General features: G+C 37.9%; 14 protein-coding genes across 14 annotated transcripts; 5 read left to right on the top strand and 9 right to left on the bottom strand.

Moving 5' to 3' along the window:
- Positions 1–26: 26 nt before the first annotated feature.
- On the top strand, positions 27–1,385 carry MLF3 (Mlf3p; the record flags this gene model as incomplete). Its single annotated transcript, NM_001182912.3, has 1 exon — positions 27–1,385. The coding sequence occupies one exon, from the start codon at positions 27–29 to the stop codon at positions 1,383–1,385; it is 1,359 nt and encodes a 452-aa protein (NP_014325.3).
- A 286-nt stretch (positions 1,386–1,671) lies between these two features.
- IMP4 (snoRNA-binding rRNA-processing protein IMP4) lies at positions 1,672–2,544 on the bottom strand (the record flags this gene model as incomplete). Its single annotated transcript, NM_001182913.3, has 1 exon — positions 1,672–2,544. One exon carries the CDS (start codon positions 2,542–2,544, stop codon positions 1,672–1,674), a length of 873 nt encoding a protein of 290 aa, NP_014324.3.
- A 296-nt stretch (positions 2,545–2,840) lies between these two features.
- Positions 2,841–4,595, bottom strand: MKS1 (Mks1p; the record flags this gene model as incomplete). The annotated part of the gene is made up of 1 exon (NM_001182914.1): positions 2,841–4,595. The coding sequence occupies one exon, from the start codon at positions 4,593–4,595 to the stop codon at positions 2,841–2,843; it is 1,755 nt and encodes a 584-aa protein (NP_014323.1).
- Positions 4,596–5,173: 578 nt separating this feature from the next.
- On the bottom strand, positions 5,174–6,760 carry APJ1 (Apj1p; the record flags this gene model as incomplete). Its single annotated transcript, NM_001182915.1, has 1 exon — positions 5,174–6,760. One exon carries the CDS (start codon positions 6,758–6,760, stop codon positions 5,174–5,176), a length of 1,587 nt encoding a protein of 528 aa, NP_014322.1.
- Positions 6,761–7,159: 399 nt separating this feature from the next.
- Positions 7,160–8,383, bottom strand: NIS1 (Nis1p; the record flags this gene model as incomplete). Its single annotated transcript, NM_001182916.3, has 1 exon — positions 7,160–8,383. One exon carries the CDS (start codon positions 8,381–8,383, stop codon positions 7,160–7,162), a length of 1,224 nt encoding a protein of 407 aa, NP_014321.3.
- A 602-nt stretch (positions 8,384–8,985) lies between these two features.
- On the top strand, positions 8,986–9,585 carry TPM1 (tropomyosin TPM1; the record flags this gene model as incomplete). The annotated part of the gene is made up of 1 exon (NM_001182917.1): positions 8,986–9,585. One exon carries the CDS (start codon positions 8,986–8,988, stop codon positions 9,583–9,585), a length of 600 nt encoding a protein of 199 aa, NP_014320.1.
- A 533-nt stretch (positions 9,586–10,118) lies between these two features.
- EOS1 (Eos1p) lies at positions 10,119–11,219 on the top strand (the record flags this gene model as incomplete). Its single annotated transcript, NM_001182918.1, has 1 exon — positions 10,119–11,219. One exon carries the CDS (start codon positions 10,119–10,121, stop codon positions 11,217–11,219), a length of 1,101 nt encoding a protein of 366 aa, NP_014319.1.
- Positions 11,220–11,531: 312 nt separating this feature from the next.
- On the top strand, positions 11,532–11,963 carry SWS2 (putative mitochondrial 37S ribosomal protein SWS2; the record flags this gene model as incomplete). The annotated part of the gene is made up of 1 exon (NM_001182919.3): positions 11,532–11,963. One exon carries the CDS (start codon positions 11,532–11,534, stop codon positions 11,961–11,963), a length of 432 nt encoding a protein of 143 aa, NP_014318.3.
- A 175-nt stretch (positions 11,964–12,138) lies between these two features.
- On the bottom strand, positions 12,139–14,760 carry PMS1 (ATP-binding mismatch repair protein; the record flags this gene model as incomplete). Its single annotated transcript, NM_001182920.3, has 1 exon — positions 12,139–14,760. One exon carries the CDS (start codon positions 14,758–14,760, stop codon positions 12,139–12,141), a length of 2,622 nt encoding a protein of 873 aa, NP_014317.4.
- A 529-nt stretch (positions 14,761–15,289) lies between these two features.
- SAL1 (Ca(2+)-binding ATP:ADP antiporter SAL1) lies at positions 15,290–16,774 on the bottom strand (the record flags this gene model as incomplete). Its single annotated transcript, NM_001182921.1, has 1 exon — positions 15,290–16,774. One exon carries the CDS (start codon positions 16,772–16,774, stop codon positions 15,290–15,292), a length of 1,485 nt encoding a protein of 494 aa, NP_014316.3.
- Positions 16,775–17,048: 274 nt separating this feature from the next.
- On the top strand, positions 17,049–18,098 carry END3 (End3p; the record flags this gene model as incomplete). The annotated part of the gene is made up of 1 exon (NM_001182922.1): positions 17,049–18,098. The coding sequence occupies one exon, from the start codon at positions 17,049–17,051 to the stop codon at positions 18,096–18,098; it is 1,050 nt and encodes a 349-aa protein (NP_014315.1).
- Positions 18,099–18,527: 429 nt separating this feature from the next.
- MKT1 (Mkt1p) lies at positions 18,528–21,020 on the bottom strand (the record flags this gene model as incomplete). Its single annotated transcript, NM_001182923.3, has 1 exon — positions 18,528–21,020. One exon carries the CDS (start codon positions 21,018–21,020, stop codon positions 18,528–18,530), a length of 2,493 nt encoding a protein of 830 aa, NP_014314.3.
- Positions 21,021–21,508: 488 nt separating this feature from the next.
- SNN1 (Snn1p) lies at positions 21,509–21,817 on the bottom strand (the record flags this gene model as incomplete). Its single annotated transcript, NM_001182924.1, has 1 exon — positions 21,509–21,817. One exon carries the CDS (start codon positions 21,815–21,817, stop codon positions 21,509–21,511), a length of 309 nt encoding a protein of 102 aa, NP_014313.1.
- Positions 21,818–22,203: 386 nt separating this feature from the next.
- TCB2 (tricalbin) lies at positions 22,204–25,740 on the bottom strand (the record flags this gene model as incomplete). The annotated part of the gene is made up of 1 exon (NM_001182925.1): positions 22,204–25,740. One exon carries the CDS (start codon positions 25,738–25,740, stop codon positions 22,204–22,206), a length of 3,537 nt encoding a protein of 1,178 aa, NP_014312.1.
- Between the last annotated feature and the right edge of the window lie 342 nt (positions 25,741–26,082).

The raw sequence follows: 26,082 nt of genomic DNA, 5'->3' as shown, positions 1-26,082 counted from the left end.
CAAAGGAAACTGCCAAAAAAGACGGTATGTGCGTGTACAAGTCAAATTCGAACAACAGCAACCCTTCTTTTATCTTCGAAAGAACCGTGCAAGAGGCAAGTTCAAACGATTTATTTCTTCAACCTCCGGTTTCCGCCTCCAACACATCTCATAGCTCAAGATCTAATAGTTTTTACAACTTGCAGACCATTTCTCCGATACCTATCTCTGGTAGCGAGGTTAGAACTCCATCGTTGAGGAAGAACTCCAATAATGTTTCCTCTCCGCTAGATAACGTCATACCAACGTCTAGGTCGGCGTCGAACTCCACCACAAGCTCGCTAGCACATCAAGAGTACATCTTGAACCCCATTTGCAACATGCAAAATCATCACCATCGCCGTCGTACGTTAGAAAACTCGGTGGCTCCAGCTTTAGATGCTAGTTGCTCAATAGTGAACGATGAGAACACTGACCTGAGCGATGTCGATATGGTTTATTCAAGAAGACCTTCCTCTGCTGTGAGCCTAAACATGGCCCTGTTGGCTAGAACGAATAGTGCCACTCTTCCCTCATCAGAATCTTCGCCAGCATCGCCAGATCTTAAACTTTCGAGATCTCATTCGCATTCTGCGGCTACACGTCCCACCTTGAATAACATCAATAACACCGGGATGACCACCACAACTTCAAATGGCGAACCAAACTCCAGAATACTAAGATTCTACTCTTACGTCGATATGTTGAATGATGAAAAACTTGCACAGGCCAATAATACGCCTACATCTAGACCACCTATGAAATCCCAAGCGTACTCATGCCCTTTCATCCTCAAGAGGTCCCCACCACAAGCCTATTCTTCATCGTCAGCAACAACGACATTTTCCAACCCCTTCATCAAAACTACAGAATTACCAGCTACTTCGCCTTATGTATCTCCGCAGCAATCTGCGAGACAATATTCAAATAATGCTAATAACAATGCAAAATCCCCAAAAAACCGGTCATCTTCGATACTATTTCAAAGACAATCCATTTTATCAAACGTTGACCCTGTTGCAAACATGCACAAGAATCCCAAGTTCCAAATAGAATCAAGTGACAGCGAAGAAGAAGATTTAACCATGGACATGCTAGATCCTTCCTTTCCGTTAAGTTCGTCTTTGCGTTCAAGTGCAAACTTGGCAAGTAATCCCGAATTAGCAACCCAGACGCCTTTATCGACATCTTCGTCATATACAGCAATAGGCAAGCCCATGCCTTTATCAACAGATCCTTCTTACGTGTCTTCTTCTAATACGTTATCCTCCGAACATGAGTTAAGAGTTGAAAAAGTCAGTGAAGTGCTTAAGAAAAAAGTTTCAAATGGTGGATTTTCAACTGAATTTAATAGTTGTGATACATAAATTTCCTTTCTGCACCTCTTCCCTTCGTTCGTTTTGTTCTTTTAAATTTATGTCTTCATATGGTTATTTTTTTTATGTAGATACTCTCACAGATACATTGATAAACAATTAAGAAAAAAAAAAAACGCAAAAATAAAAATAAATCATGTGTTATGCTATCTCTTCTTTTCTCTTATATTCCCTCTAAGACGCTTTTTTTTTTTTTTTTTTTTTAAGAATACCATATTAGACTTACATAAGGCCTCATCGGCCTTCTATTTTAACCTTTACAAATCTATAAAAAAATTCACAAATAGTCTTTTTTATTGGCAGTCCTTATGAATCTTCTCAACTGCCACTCAACATCAGCGTCCTTATTTTCTAAAGTTCCCAACCTCAGTTCAAACAACCTCATCTCAAATCTAGGACCAACTTCGGCAATCTCTACTCCCTCTCTTGTTCTCACATATACATGCTGTCTAACGCTAATGAAATCACCCCTATTCGCAAAAGTGATTACTCTTTCGGAATCTTTTTTGGGCCCCGCATTGAACAAGTGCTTTAAAATACAGACTACTCTTTTCCCTAAAGCGGTAGTAAAGTTATCAAATATTAGATGTGGATTCACTTCGCTTTGGTTACCAGCATTTATAATATCATGTCTCATAACAACATTGTGTAAACTAAACTGTGCAGTGGGTCCATGTGGAAAATGTGATATGGTCAAAGAAGTTGGAACACCTCTATGTTCATGTAATACCACCAAATCTGTAGTACCGGATTTTTTACAAGCATCCACTAGATTTGGCATCACATAATTACCTCTGTTCAGCCTGACAGCATTTGGAAATAGCAGTTTAATTTCTTTGGCAAATTGCGAGAGACGAGTGCTTGGGTCACGAGATGTTGTGACGATGATTCTTGGATCCATTATACCACTTGTGGCAGCATATTCATCATCAACCTGTAGATCATCTGCTTCTTCGCTCTCCTTTAAACTTTGGTCATATCTGAAATCCTTTTGTAAACTCTCATCTTCTGCTAGTTCCTTTGGCAATGGCTTCCCCTGAGCTAGCGCTTGTTTAATTATTTGACGTTTTTGTTGCAGTTGAGAATCTTGTAATTCTTGCGCTTTTCTGTATAGATATTCTCTCCTTTCACGGGCTTGTCTTCTTAGCATTTCGATTTAACTGTTTTATTATTTATGGGAACACTTGAATCAATGATAAAACCGAGTATATATGCCCTTTCAAGTCCAACCTCATGCAATCAATATATACGCTACTTCATGCATTTTCATCTCATCGCATTTCCGGGATAAAATTTTTTATATTTTTCAGTACACAATATCCGTTACCCGAAGTGAATAGTGTGTCATTAGAAGGAACTCTTTCACTGCGTAGATAGTAAAATATATGACATTATCTTTTTTTGAAAGAACTTTAAATACTGTATCTGATTTATTTAACTTAGTAATCATATTCGCCCTCCATTACTCGTCTTACGCCCCAGTGCTTCCGTTCTCTGATTAGAGGTGTCATCATTACCATTTCCATTACTGTTTGCAATACTCGTATTGTCAAGCCGTGATATTGTACGTACCATCTTTTCTTCCTCAGAGATCTCCATTCTGGTCTTCAAAAACCCAGTATTCCTGTTCTTGGATGGGATATCCATCGACTGCCGCCTCGAAAAACGATGTCGCGTATTACTACCAGTGGCAATCGCCATTCGTTGTTGGTGAATGTTATTTGGCAAAAACATGTGAGTAGATAAGGCGGTGGGCAGTATAGTTTGAGCAGTTAGCGGAGCATTAGATTCATATAAATGATTGGACTCATTATCAGTTTTGAAGTCCTTTTGTATATCCATCGATAACCGCTCATTGTTGGATGGTTGCGGGGGAGATAGCGATGCTAGAGCTGTCACGTTGCTTGTTTTCAAAGAAGGTTTTTGTTGTTTTATACCATTAGCGCTCGGTGGATTTTGCTGCGGTTGAGGACCGATATTACTATGAGAGGACTGAGGAGTCGGCGAAACGTGTTTAGAAGCGTATTCACTATGTGCAGTATTGTGGTTATTACTGTTGCTATTTGCCTCACTAAGGAATAGTCCACTGAGTAAACTTTTTCGTACGGGATCATGGGATGTGTTTGAGTTGATTGTGTTCGCTGATGAAACAGATGATTTCGTTGAGTCAAGATTCTGTTGATTTTTGGCAAATAAAAGCTTGTCCCATTGTCTTCTATAGTACTGATCTGCTTCTTCCTCATTATAATCATCGTACTCTTCATCATCTTCATCAGCGTAGAATTCTGAATCATTCGAAACGCTGTCCCAATCGGAATCTTCATCTTCACTGCTGAAAAATATCTTGTTTTTTCCTTTTCTAGAGGATGTTTTCGAAAGTGACAGTTGACCATTTTGGTCATTCTTGTAAGACCTTGGCCTTCCGAATAAAGATTCCTTCTGAGGAAAAGAGGATTTTCTACTTCCCATATTTTCAAGAGTAGGACTGGTACTCTTGGAAGTCTCATTATCAATGCAGTTCATGTTCATGTCTCCTATATGCTGGAAAGGTGATCTTGAGCGTCTTGATTGTAAAGGTTTCTTGGTTATAACAGTGCTTGTATCAAAACCAGTGATAATAGTTTGTGGTTCTTCCTTATTAGCAACATGGTTCACATTTTTCATTTTTTGATATTTGTCTGCAAAATTTGAAAACAACCCTGACGTAGTAGATTTGGAGAATTGTCTGTTTGGAGCAACGTCATTTTTCACATCATTGTTTGTAGAATTAGGATTATCCAAGGATCTATCGTGAGCACCCTGTGCGATAGCTGGTGATGTCATTGGCCGAGTTAAAACGTTCTGTTTTGCCGTTGTGGGAGGCAAATTGGCCTTTTGTAATGGTGGCTGCTTTACTGCTGCCTGCTTTGGCTTTATTGGCTGTTTGTTGTTTGGATTTAACACATAATATATGTTCTTCACGCCGTCTCTTTTTTTAGATCGATTAATATTATGCTCCTTTAGAACAGCTTTATTCAGAATTCTCCAACTTATATTGTGCAGCCTTTCTCCCTGCTCGACACATTTGGATGCTTTTATTAACGTAAGATATAGTTCGACATCATCAAATAAATTCAATCGCTCTGGGGTAAATAAATTAGGTGTGACTTTTAAAAACTTGTTAGTACCTATATTCGGTACATCAAATGCCTCCCGCGACATCAGTTCTTTTTTTTTATTAGGATTAGAGAATAATTAGGAAGTGTTGCTTAAGTAAATGAGATGGAACTAAGGGGTAGTTCTCTTTTTTCTTGAGGGTTGTGCTCTGTTCGTTTTCACGCAATAGTACAGTATATGTTTCTCCTTTTGTTCAGATCATTCAAATAAAAAGCAAAAAGGAAAGAAAATGAACACTTGGGTTAAAGATCCCTACTGCTGAAACCAAAACGATATTTTGATGAACTTAGAAATATGATCAGTGGTGAACTTCCCTTGCTTCTCTGTAACAACGGCATGCACATTCTAATCGGTTTTTTTTTTTGCTTTTCTGTTAAGTAACCTCCCACGATCTCTTGGCAGGCACTAAGAAAAAGATGAATAACAATGTATTACACGCTAAAAAAACTGCTAAAGGACTAGGGCTGCAATGATATTACCACCCAAACCGCGGTAAACCATCCACAGGAAGAATAGCGTATCTTTCCGCATTGCTTAAAAAAAGGAATGTCCTTATAGATAGAGTACTGATACAAAAAATAAAAATAGAAAATGTATAACATTACTGCATGACTATATAACCTTCAATATCCATTAATATCATGGTCATAAAAACCGCTTACCGGTGAAGAATATTTATTTCGTTTCGTTTCATTATTATTATTAATATTACTTTCGTCGAATCGACGGTTGTTCCTTTTCCGAGAATCTCTTTCATTAATCAAATCACCAAGGTCGTCGTCTTCAATAACTTCATTGTTTAAATTAGGGGCCTCAAAGCTACTTAACACATGCTCTTCCACACTGTCATATGACTTCTCCAAATCGCAATAGCAGTCTGAATCTGCGGTTTCCATGGTGGAACGTTCTGCTTTAATGTATTTATCATTAGCCAGAATATTTTGTATTTTCTTAGCATTTTCAGGTTCCAGTCTCTCTGGATACGTCACATCGAATTTGACATATAGATGACCGAAACCGCTCCGAACACCGTTGATAAACTTGGGCATCCCCATGTCCTCAACAGTCTTGAAACAACCAGGCTTCAGTATCTCGCCAGGTATAATATCAAGTTTGATCAACTTACCGCTAGGGTGCCCTTCAATATAAACTACGCCTCCACATAAACTGGTCATGAAGTCGATTTTGCACTTCTTACATATCAAATTGGAGTAGTTGATAACCTGGAAATTCGGATCTTTTAAACGTAAAATGGTGATAACGACGTCACCAGGTATTACCTTTTCGTGACCGCCTCCCTTAGTACTAATAACTTCGTCACCTTCGCCCGTAAGTACTATAAGTTGGTTATGACACGATCCCGGTTGAACGGTGACTTGTAGAATCTTCCTCTCCTTAATGAAGCCAAGACCTTGGCACTGTTGGCAAATATCTTTATTTTTGACAAAAACCCCGGCACCCCCGCAATCTGCACAAGTTTGAGACCAACTTTGTACTAGAGGTCCCATACGCCTAGTTTGGGTTTGAATACCTTGCCCTTTGCATGTTTTACAAGTGCATTTCTTTAGACCACCGTGCCCATCACAAACACTGCAAATCCTTGTCCTATTCAAACCCAACTTTGCAGTCTTACCCATGTAGAGTTCCTTCAATGTGCACTTTAGATTATGTTTGATATCAGGGCCTCTATCCAAATGATGGTCCTCATCGTTGGAGTTGTATTTTGCTGACGAGGAGTACAGATTGTTCACGCCACTGCCATTAACAAAGGAGAAGCTCGGCGTAGAGCTATTATTGAAGCTAAAATTAAAACTGCTTTTGGAGCCATTAGAAGAGGGGGTAGCAGAACTATTAAAAAACTGCGCGAAAAGATCACCTGGAGATAGATCCGGGAATGACATTGCTTCCGTATCGAAATTTGAGGATGAACTGAACGGCCCGGCTTGTTGGCGTTGCGCCTGCGCCTGCTGCTCTTGAATCAGGACTTCATCTGTGGTACCGTACTGGTCATACAAAGCTCTTAAACGATTGTCTTTAAGTATTTCGTATGCCTGGCATATCTCTTGAAACTTTCGCTTGGATTCTTCTGTATGATTGTTTTTATCAGGATGATATTTTAATGCAGCGTTCCTGTAAGCTTTCTTAATCTCAGATGTGGATGCAGCGGCAGTAACGTTCAAAGAGTCATATAAAGACGTGTTTTGTTGCATTCTCCGTTATCTTGTGTCCACTGGTAGCAAAAGAAAAATGTGTTTTACTTTATCGTAGGTACAGTACGGCTCGTGTTGTTTAGAGAAATAATCACTGTATCGTGAGGTTGGTTTATTACCGATATAAACTGTTTGATGAATGTTGAATACTATTATAATCTATTCCTATCAGTATATAAAAGCGTTCAAACGATTTCACATACTTGTGGGAACGAAGAACGCGTCATTACCTTTTTAGTCTACAGATTCGATGCTCCAGTCATTTTTTTCCTTTATTTTCCGTAATGTTCTAGAAGAAATCGAGCGGGGGAAAAAGATACATAGAAGGATAATGTGATTAAATAAAGTTTGATGTCTAAGGCTATGCAATGGCTATGCAATCCAGGGGGGGTTACCTACTTAAAAGGGGTCGCTACTAAGTATACTATCGTCTTGACTGTCGGGTATAATTATAGGATTGCTTTTGGTCTCACCTGCCATCTGGAAGAGACTTGAAGGAGTAGATAAAAGGGACATGTCTAAGTCGCTGGCGTTAGAAGAGCAGACAGAGCTTTCATTCGATGCTGAACCCGGAGAGCAAAGCAAAGTCAGGCGCAGTTGCGTCCTCTGTGTTATAACCAGCATTAAGTATTCTCTCCACAGTTCCAACAGCAGTTGCTCCTTTCTTGCATGCGATTTGGTGTTCAATTTTCCTCTTCTTTTTGGGTGGTACAACACACTAGGGGAAGTATTGGACCGCCCCACATTCTTGTTATAAACAGATCTTGTGGTTGGGGTCGTTGAATTCTGTTTAATTGTTTTCGTCGCCGTCGCAGGCATAGTCGTCGGGAGACTACCTGGTTGTGATTTGGGTAGTTTCCTACTTATGGAGCGGTTCCTTAGATACGGTGGACGACTACTGGTTGCATACATCTGGCTTCTTAAAAATGGGATAGGAGTTACCGCAGGGTCCCTGCTAGTGAGATTTCTGATAGCGTGTAAGTTTACCGGTTGCGAAGCCAGGACATTTGCAATATCCATTTGTTCCAGTTCTATATAGTTCAAAACGGATGTCAGCTCCTTCTTGCTCCTGAATCTTGACCGTACCTTTGCTTGCCTGTCTTCCCTGCGTATGGAGTGTTGCCTCTTCAAAAACCCTTTGTGAAAAATGAAATTATGATTCTTGCTGAACTTGGAGAGTTCATTTTTGCTGGTAAAGTCTGTTCTTCGTTGTGAAGTGTGTCGAATTGGCTTTGCGTTTATGGTAGGAGAGCGAGACCTCATCTTATAATTCGACCATTGCGTAAACTGTTCCATCACTTCAGTGCTTTCAACCTGGTCCGCTTTGCTTATGTTACGGTTCCTCAAGTGCGAAGCATCGTGGTACTCCATATATGGTTTGAAGCTGTCGTGTGTTATATGAGAGTCATCCGATATTTGCACTATAGGAATCTTGGTATCTGAATTTGAATTTGTGTTCGAATTTGTGTTCGAATTTGTGTTCGAGTTCGAGTTCGAGTTCGATGTAGAATCCACAAGCGCATGTATATAACCTGAAGTGGTAAACCCACCGGTACCCAGGGGAGGTGGGAACAAAGTCGGGGGATAAGACTGAGTCCCAATGCTAGTCTCGTATGTCTCCATTGTCTGTATGGTTGTATTTCAAGACGTATCTGCAAGAAAACTGATGTTTGCGAGTTAGGAACAGGGAAAAATACATGAATTAAGAAATACGAACGATCTTAACTATTTTCAACAGTACCTGAAACATGGATGTAAAAACGTAGAAGATACCCGAATAAAGTGGGGCGCACACCGGACTTGAAACCACTCCTCCTTTACCAAGCACTAATTTAAGCTAATCTAATTTAACGCAGTACATTTTGTATGCGCGGCAGCAGCTTAATACATTGCTGTCATTCACTAATGGAAAAAAAAAAAAAAAAAAAAAATCAAAATATAAAAATAAATATTAAGAACTTAAAAAGACAAACCAGCCATCGCGTGGCGCTAGCACATATATCTTACCCGACGGAGAGCCGGGTAAAGAAGTCGGGTAACCATTAAAATAAAAAATCAGCACACCATAGCACGATCTACGAGAAACGGAAAAGTGTTAGAGATCACATACTGCATACTTGGCAAGAAGAAGGTTCGTTTTTCCCTTCTGATACTGTAAAAGATTAGGTTGGTAGAAGAAATCTACATAGTAGAACTCACACCCCATACACACAAAAAAGGCAACAATGGACAAAATCAGAGAAAAGCTAAGCAACTTGAAGTTGGAAGCCGAATCATGGCAGGAGAAGTACGAGGAGTTGAAAGAGAAGAACAAGGACTTGGAGCAAGAGAACGTCGAAAAGGAGAATCAGATCAAGTCTTTAACCGTCAAAAACCAGCAATTGGAGGATGAGATCGAGAAGCTGGAAGCGGGACTTTCTGACTCTAAGCAAACAGAACAGGATAACGTTGAAAAAGAAAATCAGATCAAGTCCTTGACGGTGAAGAACCACCAATTGGAGGAAGAGATCGAGAAGTTGGAAGCAGAATTGGCTGAATCCAAGCAATTGTCCGAGGACTCTCACCACTTGCAGTCCAACAACGACAATTTCTCCAAGAAGAACCAGCAATTGGAAGAAGACTTGGAGGAAAGCGACACCAAGCTAAAGGAAACCACTGAGAAATTGAGAGAGTCCGACTTGAAGGCAGATCAATTGGAAAGAAGAGTAGCTGCCTTGGAAGAACAAAGAGAAGAATGGGAAAGAAAGAACGAGGAATTGACCGTCAAGTACGAAGACGCAAAGAAGGAACTGGACGAAATTGCTGCATCTCTGGAAAACTTGTGATCTACTTTTGTTTTTTGTTTTCTTTTTCTTTTCCCCAACACGCTGGTCTTTGTTCCTTGTTCTTGAGCAAATCAAACGCTCATGGGCAAACGAAACTAAAATAAGAACCATTTATACAAATACAATAGCTTAGACTATACATCTGTATACTTTTCCCTTGAAGATGTTTTTGTTCTTTACCGTTTGCGTGCTGATTTATGATGTTTTTACATTGGGCGTTATTACCCGAGCGGCGTTTTGTTCGTGGGACTCACACTTGTGCCTGCTCCCATGTTAAGTTTTGCACGGTTTATCACATGGACAAAGGCATTCTCATATTACACAGCTACATGTGATATATATCGGGCGTTTCCACGTGTACAAGAACCTGAAAAGTTTATCGGAAGACTAAGTTTTGGGTTGCCCACCGTCTGTGCATCTACGTGAACACACCAGGGTTTCTCATTTCTTTTTTCTTTAAGTTTTTTTTCTCTTCCCTTCCCTTCCTTTGGTCAAATAATCTTATTTGATTCTTCAGGGTTTTAAAAAACCAGATGACGTGGATACTAAGTACTGGTATGGGCCCTCATGAGGACAAGTATGCCAAGCATGAGCGAGCGACCTTTAAAAAGACGTACAGTTCTATGAAAACGCTGTCTTTGAATCATTTAACTGCCAAGCAGCATATGCTGATGGCCTTATGCAGGGACATATCCCTTTTACCGCCGTTAACTTACATCTTCACATCTCTGCGGAAGGCTTGGAGAGTCTCCATGCGCACCAGCATAACGCTTTACGAGCCACAATCACTAAGAGATGCGTTCACTTATTTCTGGCAAAAACTCAATAGCGCTTACGACAATAACTCATCATTTGAAGGAGCTTCGCAAAAGGCTGTGAATGGCGACGGTAAGGATTCACTCCTATTATCCGCACTCACTACAGCAAGAGCGTCTGAATATCTCCTTTGCTCACTTTGGTGCCTGGTGTCTTTATACCTCTCGTATGCCATTCTCGACTCTTTGATGGTCCGATGGATCGTCAAGTACTCTACTGTGGCCGCCATTTTAAGAATGTTTTCCATGTCATTGATCATTGTCACCTTAGAACTCCTTCTTTTGTCGTCTTTGTCTCCGGAACTCGACTATTTTTTGCATACATGGATACTCATTAGTTGTGTACTAACAGCAGTGTACATTTGGCAAAGTTATCTTACCTCGGATCTGAGGTATATCAGGAACCAGGAAGGCGAAGTACAAGAGGATACTAATGTTCCAGAAGAAACAGAAGACTATGAGGATGGTGAAGATGACGCTGATGAAGACTCACATGTTGTGGTAGCCGACGAAAGTACAGTAGATGTTCCTTCCAACGACAGTCTCTCCGATAACAGTGATGGCGGATTGTTTCCTGTTAACAGGCCCTCAGTCTCTCATTCACAAAGCCCTAAAAGACCCAAAAAATATCCAAAAAAAGCATTCAATTTTACCACTAAGCGAACGATAGATCTATATAAAATCACGGTTCTTTGTGTCGTCCCTGTGGGACTAGCTAGTTTTATCACCATGTTAGGTTTACTGCGAAACCTGTTCATCCAAAGATTGGATGTAGAGCAATTAGAAAGAATACTGCATGAAATGCATCCCCCCGCATGAAAAAAATAAAAGAAAAATATATAATATATATGTATATGTATATGCTGCAACAGCTCTAACTATGTATCTATATTTACGCTACAAGATCATCCCTACATAATCATTCAATTAAGATTCCTGGAAGTTAATATGTTACATGACAGCTGAAGATACAATATCCCTATTGACGACATGGCGCTCATTATAGAAATGAAATATATTTGTTCTTTAAGGTTAAAAAAACTCCTTCATATATCAGGCTAGGATACGTTGTTACTTCAAAATAGAAGAGACGATTCAAGAGCAAATCAAGTCGGGTCTTCCATCAAAACCATGGTCGTTCACATCTTGGGTAAAGGTTTCAAAGGTAAAGAGGTCATTAAAATCGCACTGGCCTCTAAATTTTACGGCATAGGTAAAACAACAGCCGAAAAGATATGCTCGAAGTTAGGGTTCTACCCTTGGATGAGGATGCACCAACTATCAGAACCCCAAATCATGAGTATAGCTAGTGAACTGTCGACAATGACGATTGAAGGAGACGCTAGAGCAATCGTAAAAGACAATATAGCTCTAAAAAGAAAAATTGGGAGTTATAGCGGTATGAGACATACATTGCATCTGCCAGTTAGGGGCCAGCATACAAGAAACAACGCGAAAACTGCAAGGAAGCTTAATAAAATCGATAGACGTGGAATTCACACATTTTCTCAAGCAAAAGTACAACATAATCCGTCCCTTTGGTCTTGTATCTTTGGCAAGTGATTATACTCTCCACATATAAACAAATTAAAGCCACGTTCATATTCTTAATGGCTAAGCTTTATGTCGTAATACATATATCCATCAAGCATCTTCAATGCACGAGTATATTTTGTGTTGTCACTCCCTGTATATAATGTATTTGTTAATTATATAATGAATGAATATCAAAGCTAGATCATATTTCGTAATCCTTCGAAAATGAGCTCCAATCACGTAATTCCATTAAATGTCTCATTGTTGGACGTCCATGGGGACAATTCCAAGGCTTATCAAGTTCACTGAGATTATGAACGACTCTGGTCATAGTCTTCTTATTCAGCGGTTTACCTATCATTATACTACTTCTACATGCTCTCATAGCAAACATAGAACGAATCTTGGAACATCTGATGTTGTCTCTTCGTAACCCACCGTCTTCTTTGATCAAATGTATCAGTTCATTAAAATCACCCAAATCAAAAAGGGTTTGTTTGGAAGTAGGTAAGCTTAACAGCTTAACTCTGGAGCCAAACTCTTCTTCTTCGTCAATTTTCAATTTGAATCCATTCTTTTCAAAAACTGGTAAATTGTCCAGCACCACAAGTTCATCAATGACACTTAATTCTACCGGCTGAGGTATTATCAATTTCTGCGATTTAAAAACTGTCACGGCCTGCAGTGTTTCGAAATTATACTTTTCATCACTTGCATGCTGATCGACAATAAACAGATCATATTTGTTATCAACTTTTCTGGTCACTATGATAAATCCTAAATTAAATTGTCCAACAACCTCCATTTTTTTAAAATCATTTTTTGAAACTGTTAACGTCAGATACTTTTCTCCTTGTTCGAAATCCTCTAGTTCGTCCTTATTTTTGATAATGTTTTCTTGAGCTTCTGATTTTCTTTTACTTATGATGCTACTCATTTGTTTGCCATTTTTACTTATTTCTTTAAAATTTTTTGTGCTTAAATTGTACTCCAATATCTCATCTTCGAATTTGCGATGCGTCAATCCATCACTCAATGACCTATAATTATCTTTGGAAATCGATTTACGTGAGTTCTTTAGAGGAGTTCTCACATTGATTTCAACTGGCTCAATCTCTGCGTATATAGAGTCAGCTTCATCATCTTGTTCTGTGTCAGTACTTCCTCTTCTTTCTTGATGACAGCAGTCATTTGTATGCTCATGACATTCATTATCTACAAAAACTAAACCATCTGCTTGTGATAGAACCGCTTTTTCTTGGAACTTTTCACCATCAATATCAAAATAAACTGGTTCTTCAACAACTTTTTCCAAGCTACGTGCTTTATCTGGACTAGTTATATTTTGAAATTCAGGATTGGAAAAATTATTCAGGTTCAGATCACTTAGGTTTTGAGAATCTGTTTTGATACTTGGCAGCTTCTTAGTCGGTGTACTTGAGTTGCCCTCATCCAATACAACTGATGAATCAACCGAAACTTCACACTCCGAACCGATGACATCAGTGACATTAGTATAATTACCGTCCATCACAGAAGTTAGTTCTGTACCATTACTTTTGTCTATTACGCCAGTAGTACTATTAAAATGTGCATGATTGGATTGATTACTTTCGCTTCTGGCGGTATGATAGTTTTCATTATCGGATTCGTGTGTTGTGCTTCTATCATCAAAGACTTCCGTTTTAAGTCTTTTCTGAGCTTGTTGTTCTGATTGTGAGCACATTCTTTTGGGAAGAGCTAATTCTTGTCTATTGTAATAATCACTGAGAGTTGTTTTGAAAATATCAATGACGGCCCGTTCGTTGTGCAACAGTATCACTCTTTTGTCTGGAGTGACGTTTACATCAATTAAGCTCATGGGTAATTCAAGATTGAGAAATACAGCCGGAAATTGAACATTATTGAACGTTTTGTAAACCTCATTGCAGCATTTTAAAAGCGTAGAGTATTCCACTGGCCTTTTATTCACATAAATGAATTGCCTATCCTTACTATTTCTACCACAACCAAACGAATTCTGTGATATATAGCCCTTCACTCGAATTTTATAATCGAGGTCTAAGAAATCAGGATCATCGGTGTATTTCCCAAGCATTCTATTCTTGAAGGGATTTAAATCAAGCACTAAATCAACCTCTTCAAGCCCACGCATACCACCTGCACCGAATACTGAGGATATATTCTTTCTCATACTTGAATTTCTCATTGTTGATAGAATTAGATTTTTTTTACCCTTTGGTGTGATATTCCAAACTGAAAATTTAATGGCAGCATTTATGATTGCATAACCTTGTATAACTGTGAGACATTTGGTAAACTGGCGCTTAAAAGTTTTGCTAAATTCTTTCTGTCTAACGGGCAAGTTATGAAATAACTGCGAAACTAACACGGTCGTCCCTTTATTTCTTGATGTCGTTGTCTTTGAAGTAATGTGACCGACCATATCATACTCCAACTTATCCGCTTTTGGTGGTGAAGTTGTTGTTATCACACTTAGTTTAGCTATGCCACATAAAGAAGATAGGGCCTCCCCTCTAAACCCTAACGTCTGTACTTTAGCAACATCTTGAAATTTCGCAATTTTTGATGTGTAATGTTTTAAAGCTAAGAACTCATAATTTGAAGGGTCTATGCCATCACCATTATCAGAACATTCGATAGATTCAAGACCATAATCTTTAAAGATTATTTCGATCTGGTTTGCGTTCGCATCTATACTATTATCAACGAGTTCTTTCACTGCAGTTGTTAAGTCGGTGATAACTTGTCCAGATGTAATTCGATGAACATCTATATCGTTTATCTGATGAATTTGTGTCATGCTAAATAAATATTTCACAGGGATATACCTCTGTTCCTTTTGCTTACACCTTTTTTCTGTCTCAATTAATAAGTTTTCGATGTGGTGAAACATTTTATCGCATAATGATTATTAAGAGAGACGCGTCTTTTCTTTTCGCGTTCTGTTATAGACGATTTTTATAATATTTTATCAAATATCAATTAACTATTGAGGTCATTAAAATCTGTATTAGAATCGGTATTAATCTGTGCTTTCTAGAGTTCTAGCTATGTACATGTTGAAAAGAATATATATTATAACGAAAGCTTGGCTGACAGTACGCCCACAAACCGCAGCAGCGGTTTATAATTAAATAGAATTCACTAGTTGATACATATGCATATGTTATTATCACTACTCCAGATTCATGAATTTTTTCAGATTTTCGTAACATAAATAGCTGATGGAAACTGCTGGACATACTTTTGCTAAAGTTGGTACTAGACCTTTAAATAGACCTTGATAACCTTCCCTTTCTAGCGTCTTTAACAAAACATCTTTAAAGCCGTTATACACATAAGGATGTGCATATGTTCCTTGGGCTTGTAGTCTTGTTCTTAAAAGATTGATTGGATAAACAACAGAAGCTCCTACAGTTCCACTGAATGCACCCATTGGAAGTACAACCAGGTTGCTTAGAGTGACCTGATCTTGTGGTAGGTTCAGGGTCTTTGCCTGTTTGGCAATATACCATTTTTTTAAGGCAGAAAAAGTCCCCAAATCTAATGCAGCATAGGGAAATATGCCCACTATACCGACTGTGACACCTCTGTAAAATAATCTGACCCCCCCCCTCTCGAAACATATCTTTTGCAGTCTGAAAGAGCAAATTATTCCCCTTCAACTTTGTGTCCAAAGGAGCGCACTGCACCCTGAATTTCAAAGTATCTATAGGATAAACGGAAAACTGAGCTGCCATACCAGCTAAACCACCAGCAATGTAAGTAGAGAACTTTGAAAGATCTTTTGTGTCGCGGCAGCCTTCTAATTTGGTCATTATTTTCTTGGTGACCTCGAAAGAACCAAACTTTATCGAACTTTCTGGAAAAACTTTGATGACGTTTAAACCGTTCCCAACATAAAAAGCCTTTATCCCGCCTTGCCTATATAAGCTTTTGACAGCCTTTGCTAATGGAGATGATATCTTGTTTATGTCAGCATTGGGGTTTTTAGCAAGGAGATCTGTTTTTGAATTTAACAAGATCGAGGATAGATCCGTTCTTGCGATGAGAAACACTTTCAGTCTATCAAATGGCGCGGTACAAGTCCTTGAAATAACACCTGAAATACCACCAGCAATAAAAAACCCGAACCCGCGAATGAAATCGTTTATGAGAGTAACATCTCCCTCTGAGGACAGATCGACATCTTCGTTGAATAGGTAAAAATAGGAATAAGCAGTATGAAGTCTCGAACCCTGCTTTCTCGGTACCAGCAGCAAAAAGTCTCTCCATTGATCATATGTAACGTATAAATCTGAGTCGGTGGTTTTCTTTGACCGATCATTATCAGTATTCTTTTTGTGGCTAGCCTGGCCTCGTAGCGCAATGTTGGCTTTTCTCTTTGGAAACGCCCATTCAAAAAACCTCGAGAATTTGTTCATCTTTTCATTTGAAAGTTCATGATTAAGTTCATTATTACATATGCTCTGGTTGTCGAGGTCTGACAAATACCTATTTATTTCGTTAATGCCAATCTTACCGTCATGATCTAAATCTATCCTCTGGAAGCCGTTCCAAATTTGAGATTCGGCATTGGAAGCATACTTCTTGAAATCGCTTAAATCAACTACAGAGTCCTTGTTAACATCCATTGCAGTAAACAGCATTTTGATTGCCTCATCATTTCCCTTGAGCGGATGGTCGTTCTTCTCAAAAGCACTTATCAGATTATCTAGAGTAACTTGACCATTTCCCTTAACATCAAGTTCCTTGAACAAACACGCATACCGTATATCTCGCTGCTTGTCCGTCTCGCAATTTTTCAGCAGCATTTAGACCGTCATTCGATTGAATTAAACGTTATTTGCCCCTTCAAATATTCAATATTTCCCATCGCTAATAAAAAAGCTGCATTTTTATTTATTACTTTTTAAATATCATATTTGACGATCGTGTAGGACCCCTATGATTTAACATATCAAGAATGAATGAAAAGAACGTCAGAAACACAAGGTTAATTGCCTGTTATAATCAGACGATTGTAATATAACCATAGAGTTAGTGGGTATTGGAAAGGCCGGTAAAGATAACAGGGATCTCTGAAAAATGCCCAAGTTGGAACAATTTGAAATAAAAAAATACTGGCAAATCTTCTCGGGTTTGAAACCAATAGAGAATAAGGTAAACCATGACCAGGTTTTACCAATTCTTTATAATTCCAAATTAGATTCATCGGTTCTAAACAAGATTTGGTTTTTAGCTGATATTGATGACGACGACAATTTAGACTTTGAGGAATTTGTAATTTGCATGAGATTAATATTTGATATGGTTAATAAAAACATTAGCTCTGTTCCAGATGAATTGCCTGATTGGTTGATTCCAGGGAGTAAGGTGAATCTAATCAAAGAAAGAAAGAAGCGCAAGCAAATAGAAAACGCAGACTTGCCTCCAAAGAAGGAAATCAAAGTAGATTGGTACATGTCTCCAGATGATTTGAATCAATATGAAAAAATTTATAATAGCTGTGCAAAACTAACCGATGGTACTATTACATTCAACGAACTGTCAACAAAACTTTCCACAAAATTTTTTAACATCAGTAAGACAGATTTAAATAAGGTTTGGAGTTTAATTAACCCACAAAATTTGCCATCAATTGATAGAGATCCTACTTTTTATTTTATTCACTGTTTAAGACAAAGAAATGATTTGGGTGCTGAAATTCCAGCAAGTTTACCAAATTCTCTGGCGGAGGTGTGCAATAAAAAACAACTGAGCTATGATTTACGGTCCTCTCAACCTCCTACAAAGAGAAAAGAAGAAGCTAACGAAGTGGACAATCTGCGTGACAATGGGCAGAACTCGAGTTCCGATAGCAGTGGCAGTAACGTGCTTTCAAATGAAGACAGTATAAAGCAAAAATATGCTTCTCTGACAGATGATCAAGTTGCGAACATGAGAGAACAATTAGAAGGCCTTTTGAACTACAAAAAGAGTGAAAAAACTCAAGGAGGCTCAAAACTTTCTAAGCGGATTAACATCAGGTCGATAACTGATGACTTGGATAACATTGAACAGCAGGTTGAAGTATTGGAGAATTACTTGAACAATAAGAGACACGAATTGCAAGCATTACAAGCAGAAATCAATTGACACCGATAATTAATTTTATGTACATGAATGTGTAATATTTACTGTTTGTTATTTCACTTGTAAACTTTTTTGATTTGAACTTCAATCTATCCAGTAACGGTGTGGTGTATACTTATTTTTTCCTTTTCTTCTCTGCCGGAATTTCATAAAATTTTTACTGTTCAGCGTTCTTTACATATTTATATAATAGAATATGTCATATAAAGAAACAGTGACTTAGTTTCTGTTTTACTTTTTTTCTCCTATTTCTACCGTGATTTTGATTAGTTTTTTCTTTAATTGTTGCTATTCACTGTGCTTGTGTTAAATCTTGATGATGGTACTTGAACCCTCTGAATAATGATAATATACCTCTTTACAGTAACTATCTTTCTTTATTGGGTGCTTTTTAAATAGTTCCACTATTTCCATCATACTCATTCTCACGCTTCAGCTAGATAGAGCTGTTGTAGTAAACTCAACTGCTTTAGTGAATAATTTAAACACGTTTTCATCGATTAATTTCGCAGCATTTAGCTCCTGCATGACTTTTGAAATTTCAAGAAGAAATCTATGGGATTCGACAAACTGTTCATCAAGATTTGGTGTGGATTTGTAAGTGTTGAATTCAGTAGCAACTAAAGACAATGCATCATTCTTGGCATTACCATTGTGAAGATATTTTTGTAAGAAAAACTCCCACATCATAGCCATTATAGTATTTGGGGAATCTAATTTGAACGGTAAATATCTAACAATCTTTCTTGCCCAACCAAAGTTATCAAGTGATAATCTATTAAACTCGCCAGAAGTTAAAGATGAGATCAAAACGGCTTCAAAAAGTTCATTTAAATTTTCCTTTATGAAAGAAAGATGATCTCTAAAGATCAAAGTTTTCTTATCAATTGGTCCGTGGTAATTTGATGGCTTTTGGTCCACTTGAAATAAAGTTAATACACGCGTAATCAATAGGACGTACAATGATTCTTCAGGATATGAACGAAGAGTGGCTTGAGATAGGGCTGAGGGAGCCGGTGGTTGAACTTCTTCGTCAAGTTTTAAGACATCGCATTTCAAAAATACCAAAAAGATAATAACTGATTCGTGATACTTACTGTCAATATTGAGCTCATTTAATTTTAAGAATACCTCACCCCATCTCGTAGGCTCTAGCAGTTTTTCCTTGAAATCAAAAGTGAAGAACTCCAATAGTACTAGTAATCTTAAGAAATTGGTCGACAATAAATTAAATGGTGAGTTTAATTTGGATTCGATTGGTACGGAGTTTGGGAAAATGACTTTTTCAGATATAAAATCTTTCGCCATATTGCTAGAACCATTTATTGTTGTAATGAACTCAGAGATAGAAAATTCCTTTTCATCAGACGTTTCTGTTTTAACAATTAAGTGGTTGATAGTTTCAAACATAGAAGGTGACATCCTGTTGGTCAAAGTGGTAGGCTCATTTGCCGCATACCACTTGACTTGTTTAATTTGTTTAATCTGATAGTATCTGTTAATTGGTTGAGTTAATAAATTGATTTCTTTATTCTTGAAGATTTCAACGGACTTGGAAACCAGTTTCTTGTAGGATGTAGAAGATCCTCCGCCCAATGGAGGCTCTTCAGGATAAACTCCTGTGACAATTGCGTCAAATAATTTTCCAGTAACCAGTCCTATGGATCTATAGAAATAGTATTCATGAGGTAACATTTGGCCGATAAAATCATGAACATCATTAGGAATATCTCTTGGTTTTCTAACCTCTTTAGTGCTGGATTTTTCATAAGTTAACTTTTCACTAGCGTTCTTAGTCACGGTGGTAGCAGGAGAAGCACTAGATGACGCAGAAGATGGTGAGGAAAGATTACTCTTTTTTCCATCCTTGTTATTCTTTTCACTGTCCTCCTCTGAAACAACGATCTCTTGAACAAATAATTCAACTTTACCTGTATCTTTCAAGACTGGCATGTATCTTAATGCAGAAATACCTCTTTGGTAGTTTTGAATATTCTCTTTGGAGTCATTTTGTAAGGTTGTAGATAGTTGATAGGCATAGAAGTTTGTACCTGTATTCAAAACCATTTCTAGAGCAATATCAAACAGCTGAGGAACTGGATAAATTTGCAATGGTGGTAAAGTTGTTGGTTGCAAATCATTACCTACAGCCATAGCAATATCGATAAACTCTTCATGGGTACAACCTAAATCCTTCATCACTCTTGACCTGTCAATGAATCGAAATTCTTTATTTGGAAATTCCATACCCAAAATGAACCTATCAACACAATCTAGCATCAAACAATCAGTTGGGCCGTAGATCGCATCAATATAAGCGCTATTCAATAAATATGCTAGTTGAAACCAAGAGGAGTAAGGAGCCACTTGGTACATATACCCATGCTCAATAAAATAAGCGATCAAATCGTTTTGGTAAGCTTTGGAGTCAATTGTGGTGTTATGTCTGAATGGCTCTTGGGGTTGAATAGGCTGGTCAATATAGGAATTCTGATTCGAACTAATCAAGTTGTTCCATTGTGTCCAGCCTCTACTTCTCTGCAAAAGAACGGATTCCGTGTTGGATCTTGTTGTGGCATTGGTACCGCTGCTGGAAGTAGTGGTTGACGAAATCGACGCAGAAGCAGATGCTGCAGTAAAATGGCCCGATGCCTCTAATTGGTTGTAAGTCAAACCACCATTAAAGACAAAAATAGGGGTAATATTGAAATCCTTGAATATCTTTAAGTCGCTTTCCAAATACATTTTTAAACTGGTAGGGAAACCACCAATGGCATCCAAATACTGTTCTCTTTTATTGGTCAACAATCTGGAAACATAATGGTTGACGTCTATATCCAGGGTACAATTATTCAGAGCCTCAATGGCATAGGATCCTACTAGACCTCTTTCGAAAAGGAACGATTCCAATGACTTGATTGCCATCGCTTAATTTGCTATTAATTTTTCTGCCTTTAGTACTTTATAGTTCAAAATATCTGAATTTTTGTTATGAATAAATAAAGAGAGTGAAACAGTCTTTATCAGTCAGTCACGCTAAAATAGTTAATGGACAAATTTGGTAATAAATGATTGTAATTTACCAATGTGATTTTTTGTTTTCAAGGTTATAAAGAATTTAAAAGGAAAGGCAAAAAACAAAAAATAGACCAGATATAAGCGAGACAGTTATTTCTTTAATGTAGTTCAATGGTTATTACGTTAATGTTAATATAATAACAATAATAATTAAACAGTCGAGCTGACAAGCTAGAATAACTCTAGCGTGCTACGTTCTTGCTTTCCAGATTTTCCACCATTTTTCGTCTTGTTCTTAATATCGTTTCTCACGGTAGTATTATAAGTACACTGTCGATGCCATCTACGAATGGGTAAAAGGAATCGAAGATTATGCTATACATGTGTATGTTTACTTAGTTGTTGAGGGCTCTAGCATTCCCCTGAAGCTCCTCGTATCTTTGTGAGAGAATGCGCACACGGGCAGATAAGTCAGCCAGTTTATCCATGGTTGGTTTGAATGGTTCTGGGTCATAAAGGACTTGACCTTCTCTTCGAAGTTTATCGCGAACCTTCCGAAGCATAAGGATGAGTAGTGCTTGCGACTCGCGTAATTCATTGATCGATTGATACAGTCCGTCTAAATCGGTGGACAATACTGAATACACCGACAGTTCAACTGGATGGACGCCAGTGCCGTCAGCGCTTATACTATCCCCTGCCATTGCAAAATCCTCTTTCTTCTAAATACTAATGAGACTATATCTACAGTTCTTTTTTCTGGAAATATTGGTGGTGTTTTAACTGTTGATGAGCTGTTTTGGTGGTTTAGCCTCCGTTCTTATTTTAAGTTCTACTTCTACGGTTTTTTTCGCTCAGTCATTCTTCCTACTTAACACTGGAAATGAACAAAACGCTAAGTAGTTTCCCATTTAAGAACACACATAAAAGTACACATTTGTTACAATTTACATACGTAGTAATAAAGAAAAGTACTATAGTAGCACTCGGCATGGTTGAGTTGTTAAGATTGATTTCTCTTTTCTTTTTTTGCTCGTACATTGCGGCATCAAGATGATTTCGTGACACATACTCTTTACCATCGATAGAATTATTGCTTCTCTTCGGATTTTTTGTCCCCAGTGGTTGTAGACTTCTTGCCACCAAAGACTCCGGCCTTTACTTTATCAATTGTTCCTAATCCGGTGCTTACAACATTGGTTCCTAAGGCGAAAACTGTAGAACCAGCTTTGATGCCTGTACCTAATCCTTTCGTGGCAAAATTTCCAAGCCCGGCTTCACGTTTGACTACATTGGTAGTATAGCGGGGTTCAAACTCAAATTCAAGATGTAGCACACCGCCATCTTCTCCCTTTGGTCCCACTAACGGTATATTAAAGGTGGTATCGCTCTCTGGATCAATAGTAGATAATGGAACAACGGCTTTTCCAATACTCCTATTGGAGTTAGTGGATTCGTAGTCTTTCACGTTAATTGTCAAGTAGTCATTGACACGATTTGAAACTTCGATAGTTTTGCTTTCGTTCCAGGTAGGATTTAGTGTCTTTTTTTGAACTGCGGTTTTAAAGAAGGGTGATGTGCTCTTTTCATTCAAAAAGAATTCGACATATGGATCGGAATAACCATTCTTATTAACACCAATTAGATTTTCAGCACTTTTAGCGGTGATTTTCAAATCACCAGAGTTAGTTATCAAGTCTGATTGAGGCAATTCCGTGGCAGTTACGGGGAACCATGACACTTGAACTAATAGTTTGGCACTCTTTTTCCCTATTAGATTTAATACGGAAGGTTTGTAATAACAGTTCCTCACCAATTCAATTGTTGGAATGTTGACTTCGCAAATAAAATTTTCCGCCTTATTCGCGTCTTTAGTCTTTGTTACCCTAAATGTAGTCACGGACCATTCCAGCTCTTTTATCATGAAATCGCCCGACCAGCCTGTTTTAATGGTCCTAATAGCATTTTTTGCACTAGTTATCGCTGCGTAACCACAGGAATCAAAAAATGTTTGAACATAGAGCCCAGGCTGGGGTAGTTCCCCGCCTAATACAGTAACACCTAGTACACCAGCATTGTATTGCAGCAATTCATCGAGGTCAAGCTTCATTTTGTAACTATACATGTCATATTTTTCGGTGAGCCTGAACTCTTCCTTTTTAATTCTTTCTTTCTCCTCCTTTGAGATGTTTTTGTCATCCAGTGTACTTTTCTGCTTTTCTAGCTTATCTTTTTTCTCATTAATCTCGTCAACTTCCTTCGCCTCTTCCAAGCTTAAAACAGGAACAACTGGATAAAATGATAAATAATACGTAACGGTCCCCTTTACACCCTTCTTTCCAATTAAGTTGCCAGTTCTTGGAGCGTTGTCAATAAAAATGGTATATTTATCGTCATTGTCTTTATGATATATATTCTGAGTTTGAATATTAAGGCTCCCGAGATTATGATCATCGCCATTTGTATCTATACCGAAACAGTCAATTGAGACTTTTTGTAAGGGAGATGTGACAGACACATAAATTGATTGGTTCCAGATAGGATTCAATGTCTCTATTCTTTCATTTGTCCTACCTCTTGCCACACCATTGACGGATACTTTGGCGTATGGACTTATCTTTCCTAAGCTATCTGGATTTCTCAAGTTTTCAGCCTTATTGATAAACACTCTCAACATACCGATAGGAGTAGTATATCCTACACTTTTCAATCCGAGGTCGATATCTACCGGCCTCCAGTAAGTGGTGACTTTTAATTCTCCCTTTCCATTCCTTAAAGGAATCCATTCTTTATTGACTTCTGTTCTATCTATCAAATGATTTAATGGTTGTACCGAAGATGAAATTACTTTACCACTCTGATCCTTCAAAACAAATCTACAGATAGTCTTTCTACGGTCTGTTACCACAGAATAATAATCTGAGTTCCATTTCAAATGGGCAGTTCTTTTCTCTTTCTTTGTGGTCATCACCAATTCTGCATTGACATACAACTCTGCAAAGACGAATTTTTTGTCACTTAGTTCATCCAGTCCCTTGAGTTCGCGAATAGTAATTTTGGTGATACCTGTATTCATATCCGGTAAAGGCTCCTCATCACCGTTCAGTAATTTTTTTGGTTCAATAGTGGGGAAAAATCGCAAATCAAATGTCAACTCACCGACAGGTTTAGAATTTCTTAGGAAATGTACCTTTTCATTTTTGTGATAGTGATTTGCATGTAACTTATTCAAGTTGAAAATTACTGTACCCATTTTTTTGTCGCTTAAGGTTTCGCGTTTGTCATATACGGCTATTGTAAGTGGATCAGTAAAAGATTGCAACAGAATGTAAATGGATTCATTCCAAACAGGATTAGCAGAATTTTTAAAAACCTTAGTTTTACCGACTATTTTACCAGAGAGCTCAAATGTCAAGTATGGGTCAACTGTTTTCTTGATCATGCCCACAAGTTTTCTTAATCCATGGGCATTTTTGACTTTGATTTCCAAAACACCTATAGGTAAGCCAGTCTTGGAAAGAAGTTGTGGTATATTAAGTTGCAAAGAGAAAGGTGGGAGTAAAACAGGGCTCAAGTATTTAAATGCCATTTTTTGAATCAATCTCATTAAGCCTGGAATAGCCAGGATTTCCCAATTAAAGACGGAGTTACCCAATAAACGACTAATAAAATCAACTTCAGGAACTTCCAATAACTGAATATTTATAGTTTCAACAAGAGGCAAAGTTGTCATCAATTGGAAACGAAATCTAACAAAAACTTGAAAAAAAATATCAGCAACTGAAACAGGTATGTCCATTCCGAATATCTTTGCCTTTAATACGACATTGGAATTTACGTAATTCCTGCATTGTTTTGCATCAAGATCAGACATGTCGTGTGGAGTGAATGATAGACATACGTCCATGACTACGACATCAGATTTTGTATTTTGGAATGTCTTTATGGCATCAATTCTTGGAGGCTTCACACCTAACGTAAATTGATCCAGCCAGATGGCTTTTATAAACTTTGGAATTGCCACATTTTCAGATAATGCAGTATTTGTACCATCGACAATTTGTTGGGAGACAGAAGGTTCGATAATGGGCCAGTATTTATCTAAAAAGGTGTTTAACCATTCGACAGATTCATAATCACTAGTAATTTTCTCTACAGTTTGTTCTTTCTGGGCTAAATCCCTTAACGATTCCCTATATTTTTTGGACGAAGTTCTATATAACATTCCTGTGGTTAGCATCACGATAAGGACGGACGCGAGAGAGAATTTAAAATAGCCCAGCACAAAGGAACATAAACCAGCGATGATGAGAATAGCGACTTCATGATACCAATCACCATAGAATTTATCTGGTAAAAGGTTCCCCAAAAAAGTGTCCTTGTTTACGTCCACTAAAAGGTCTTCGGAAGTTAACTCGTCCTTTTCCTCCCAACCACCAACTTGTTTCCAACCAACGTACGATGGATCTTGTTTTTCTCTTACTATTGATGTACCATTGGTTTCAACTTCAGATTTTATTGGAACAGCATCCTTCACAACATTCTTACTTTCCACCTTCGTGGCTTCATTAATACCAGGCATGGAGCTTATCTGGTCCGTTCGAGTTTTCGACGAGTTTGGAGACATTCTTTATAGATGTCCTTTTTTTTTAATGATATTCGTTAAAGAACAAAAAGTCAAAGCAGTTTAACCTAACACCTGTTGTTGATGCTACTTGAAACAAGGCTTCTAGGCGAATACTTAAAAAGGTAATTTCAATAGCGGTTTATATATCTGTTTGCTTTTCAAGATATTATGTAAACGCACGATGTTTTTCGCCCAGGCTTTATTTTTTTTGTTGTTGTTGTCTTCTCGAAGAATTTTCTCGGGCAGATCTTTGTCGGAATGTAAAAAAGCGCGTAATTAAACTTTCTATTATGCTGACTAAAATGGAAGTGATCACCAAAGGCTATTTCTGATTATATAATC

This window comes from Saccharomyces cerevisiae, chromosome XIV (genome assembly GCF_000146045.2).
Source record: "Saccharomyces cerevisiae S288C chromosome XIV, complete sequence".
NCBI classification, from domain to species: Eukaryota; Fungi; Ascomycota; class Saccharomycetes; order Saccharomycetales; family Saccharomycetaceae; genus Saccharomyces; species Saccharomyces cerevisiae.
This window is presented reverse-complemented; position numbering and strand designations above follow the sequence as displayed.